The sequence below is a fragment of the Priapulus caudatus genome, unplaced genomic scaffold (genome assembly GCF_000485595.1).
Source record: "Priapulus caudatus unplaced genomic scaffold, Priapulus_caudatus-5.0.1 Scaffold2185, whole genome shotgun sequence".
Taxonomy (NCBI): domain Eukaryota; kingdom Metazoa; phylum Priapulida; class Priapulimorpha; order Priapulimorphida; family Priapulidae; genus Priapulus; species Priapulus caudatus.
The window spans coordinates 40,947-45,269 of NW_014579246.1; the positions used below are offsets into that span (position 1 = coordinate 40,947).

The 4,323-nt window shown below is 56.6% G+C and overlaps 1 protein-coding gene across 1 annotated transcript in view; it reads left to right on the top strand.

The window, feature by feature from the left end:
- The window catches only part of LOC106818364 (CUGBP Elav-like family member 2), a 35,264-nt gene extending 31,811 nt beyond the window's left edge, over positions 1-3,453 (top strand). The window contains exons 3-4 of the mRNA XM_014823080.1: positions 698-780; positions 3,352-3,453. Of these exons, the coding sequence (XP_014678566.1) occupies positions 698-780; positions 3,352-3,453 (185 nt within the window). The remainder of the gene's footprint in view (positions 1-697; positions 781-3,351) is intronic.
- The last annotated feature ends 870 nt before the right edge of the window (positions 3,454-4,323 follow it).

Genomic DNA, 4,323 nt, shown 5'->3' on the forward strand with positions numbered 1-4,323 from the left:
TGTGTGTGTGTGTGTGTGTGTGTGTGTCTGTGTGTGTGTGTGCGTGCTTGCATGTGTGTGCGCGCACGTGTGTGCGTGCGTGCGTGTGTGCGTGCGCGTGTTGGCGCGCGTGCGGGCTTTCATCTACCTGTCCATGGTAGCGGGCGCCTCTTACCTGTTATCGACACTTGTTCATTAGCGATGCGCGGGTAAGTCCCGCGCGCGTGTCTAAGGGACTGAATTAGCGTCACCGGCTTATTAGTGTCGCATGTACAAAAGCCGACGCGCGACAACGCGTCCGGCCGCGCAGCAGTACATCTCTGGGGGGAGGGAGGGAGGGTGGGAGCACTCGGCACGCGCTGGCATGCCGGCTTTAGCTTTGCACCCGGCTGACATGTCCAATTTGTCGCCTTACGGAAGATTGTGCTCAATGGCGGAGGATTCTGCAGTGTGTAGTGGGGGTTATTGGAGGGGGGGGGTTGTCGATATTGACAGGCTAGGGTGGGGGAAAGCGACGCTTTTCAGTGGTTTTATCAGCACTTAGGTGGACGTCTCCAGCCGTAAAGTCGACGATTGATGGGCTTTGAAATGATCCTAAACGAGAAAGGGATTTCAGTTCCGGTTAATAAAGCGCGGTCGCCGTCGAGCGGTTGTCGAGTCGCCGCCGCCTCGCGTCACGTAGCTCTGGTTTTTCACGATTTTTCTGTCTTTACTGCAGGTTGCTGCTTCGTGACGTTCTACACGCGTAAGGCGGCGCTACAGGCGCAGAACGACCTACACAACATAAAAACCTTGCCAGGGGTAAGTGAAAACGCCGCTTTCTCTCCGCCCACCGTTGGTAATAGTGTACATAGACACGTAACGCACACACGGGTGACGCACGCACACACGCATAACACGTCCACGTGCATATCTGCATGCACGCACGCGCGCAGCACGCACACAAACCACACGTGTCCACGTGCATATCTGCATGTAAACAAGCTTACCCGCACGCGCACGCACGCACGCACGAACGCACGCACACACGCCTGCAGGTGATGGCAGGTAATTAGCCGAGCGGCGCGAGACTAATTAATGAGCGGACAGCCTCCACCCGCGCACGCGCGTGTGCGAGAGAGAGTCCCCGCGTTCCCACCTCCTCTCACCTCCGCGCCACGATGACCTCCTCTGTACGGAGAAGCCGCTATCGCGCGGCACATCATTACAAGAAGCCCCGATGCATTAGCGAGCCTTCGGCAGGATGCGTGATGACGGTGGTCGTCGTCGTCGCGCGGCTGCGGCGGGGGGATAAGATAGGGATTTAAGGGAGGGGTTAAGGGAGGGAGGGATGAGATCGCAGCTCTTGCTTATAATTACCTCTGGTGCGGCCCCATCATCGTTATTTCCACACTCCCTACGCGCAGCACGCGGCACGCCCGTGTGAGTGTGCACGCGGGGGATTCCCGTGGGTGGCGTTGGCGGGTCTGTGACACCTGCATGTGTGTGTAGGGGGCGCCACTGGTGGATCTGTAGAATGGCCCGCGCTCGCGAGGCCCGTAGGGGTATCTCTATCTGTAAGATGGGACGTTCTTGTGAGTGCGGGGGCATGTTACCATGGCGATGTCATGCCTCGCTTCTCCGCAATCAGAGTCTTCCTCTTGATGGGAGAGTGAGAATCCCGGGGCTCCTTCTCGTGGCGCGAGCACGACCCCTCGACCTCTCATTACTGCAGGACCCGCCTCCCCCGGTCTCCTCCCCCCGTGCGCACGCGGCCGTGCATGCTAATGAGGAGGTACCTGAGACGTGCGGCGGATGGCAACGCGGGCGCGCGCGTGCTCCTCCGAGAGAAACTGCCAGCCTCCTACAGATAATTGCTTCGCGTCTCTTCCCGATCGCTGCCGGCAATGCGCATCGATCGTCGCGCGGCGAGCTCGGCTCGGCGGCACGCGTGAATCGCCGTCCGAGGTCGCCGCCGCCGCGGTTGTCTCGCGCGAGGTTTTGTTTGGGCGCCGCCGACGTTCCCTCTAGGGGGCGCCTGCATGCTGGCATGTGTGAATTCTCGCACTGCCTGCGGATCCTCGGTTACACGCTGCTGTGTCGACCTTCCTTGTGCATCCACACTGGCACCTTCCTTCCGCACCTCCCTCCGTACTAACACTACCGCACATGTCCCGCTATCACTATCCCCTCTCTCTTTTCTGTCTGTCTGTCTCTCTATCTCTCTCTCTCTCTCTCTCTCTCTCTCTCTCTCTCTCTCTCTCTCTCTCTCTCTCTCTCTCTCTCTCGTACTGCCACCATTGTACATGTCACCCTTCTACACGTTCCCTTCCACATAATGCTACCCTGCCTCCTTCCTCCCCAGTCGGTTGATATCCGCCTATATATGCGAGCACCCCTTGTATATATGTGCATACCCCTTCCTGCCACCACCCCCGCATTCCCCTCCCGCGTCACGCATCCGCTGCCAGGCCCCCTCCCCCGCCCCGTCTCTCGATCTCCTCCTCCCCCTCCCCGCCCCTCCTCCTCCGCACTTGGCTAATATTGCCGGAGAAGGCCCCGGCCCGTTAATACAATAAGAAGAAAGCTAATTGGAAAAAAGCCTATTGACTGGCGTGTTGGCCAGCGCCGCTGGCTCAATTATGCTATGATGCCCTGCAGTCAAGTGCCTCAATGGCGATGTGCCTTGTATTTCTGATTGACATAGGGTGATCCCGGGAGGAGGAGGAGAGCACGAGGTGGTTGGGCGGTCACGCACAGCGGGGAGAAGGGTGGGAGGGTTAGGGAAGGAAATGGTAAGAAAAGGGTGAAGGTGGCGTACAGTGCGGGCACGCACACTGAGGGACTATATGGGGGGGGGGGTAAGATGAAAGGCAGGTGTCGGTGCACTAGTGGAGGATTAGGGGTAGAATAGGGGAAAACAGGGGAAGGTGCCATACAGGTGATAGGCACGCACACTAAGTGGGAGCGTGTAAACAGGGTATATGTCATACAAGGTGCACGCACGCCAGGGCAGGGTTATGTGTAGCTTTAGAACTATAAGTATAGCCCTTCACTCTGCCACAGGCCCTGTAGGGCTATAGTTCTAGAGCTAGGTTATGGGGTGACTGGGGGGAACGGGTCAATTTATAATACAGGCCAGAGTCACGCATACAAGGGGAGGGTTAGGAGAAAGTGAGGGGGAGCGGTACAGAACGCACCGGCGTACGTGTAGGCGGTAGGCCGTACGTGTAGGCGGTAGGCCGTACGTGTAGGCGGTAGGCCGTACGTGTAGGCGGTAGGCCGTACGTGTAGGCGGTAGGGCATACGTGTAGGCGGTAGTCCGTACGTGTAGGCGGTAGGCCGTACATGCGTACCTGGCGTACCTGTACCTGGCGGTACCTGGCGTACCAGGCGTACCAGGCGTACCTGTACCTGGCGTACCTGGCGTACCAGGCGTACCAGGCGTACCAGGCGTACCTGTTCCCGTACAGGCGTAGGGGAAGTGAAGTGTAATTGATAAGAGTGTGAGCTGGGTTAGGGAACTAGGAGCACAGGCACTTGGGACAGAGTCAGTAAAAACTGAAAATAATATGAACGCACATTCACAAATACTACCGTAGGCCCTACCTCTCAATTACAGTTCCACTGTTGTGTCACTGTATATCATATTATATACATATCACTGTATTATATTATCATTATAATGGCGACACAACACACTCGCAGCGGCGAGTGCGGGAGCGTTCGGCGTTAGTTTTTATGAAGGAAAGTTGTGACTGGGAGAGGGTGGGCTGGAGATGGGCTGGGCGTGATAGGGAAGGGGTCGATCGTCAGGATGTGGGATATAGAGCCTAAGAGGGGAAGGAATGCTGTCGTAGATGTGTGAGCGAGAAGGCGAAGGTTAGACTGACTCCAGCTGTCAGTGGCTGCCGTCAAAATCATTCCTAACCACGTATGGAGTCGAGTCTAAACGAAGATGTGAAAGAAACGTAGGGAAAAGGCGAGGATGTTAGGAAAGGGGAGGGGGTGATGGAGAGGGATGATTGATAAAGGGGTATCTCTGTTAAGCAAATGGTGCAGGATTGTTTGAGGAAGGGGAGTGGGGATGGTGGGGCAGGTGGGCTGATCACGAGGTAATCGCGAGGAGGTGGCGGTAAAGGTACCGGTATAGAAAAAAGGGAGGGACGACTGTGCGAGGAATGAGAGATTTGGTGAGACGAGCGAGAAAGGTTTTAATCAAGTCACGAACAGTTGAGTATATATATATCAGGGGTTAATAATGACTAATCATTATTACCTCCGCGCAACGGAGTTGCAGGGAGGTAATGTAATCGCTCTCGTGTGTGTGTTCGTGTGTGTGTGTGTAGCCAGCAGCGAGCCAGC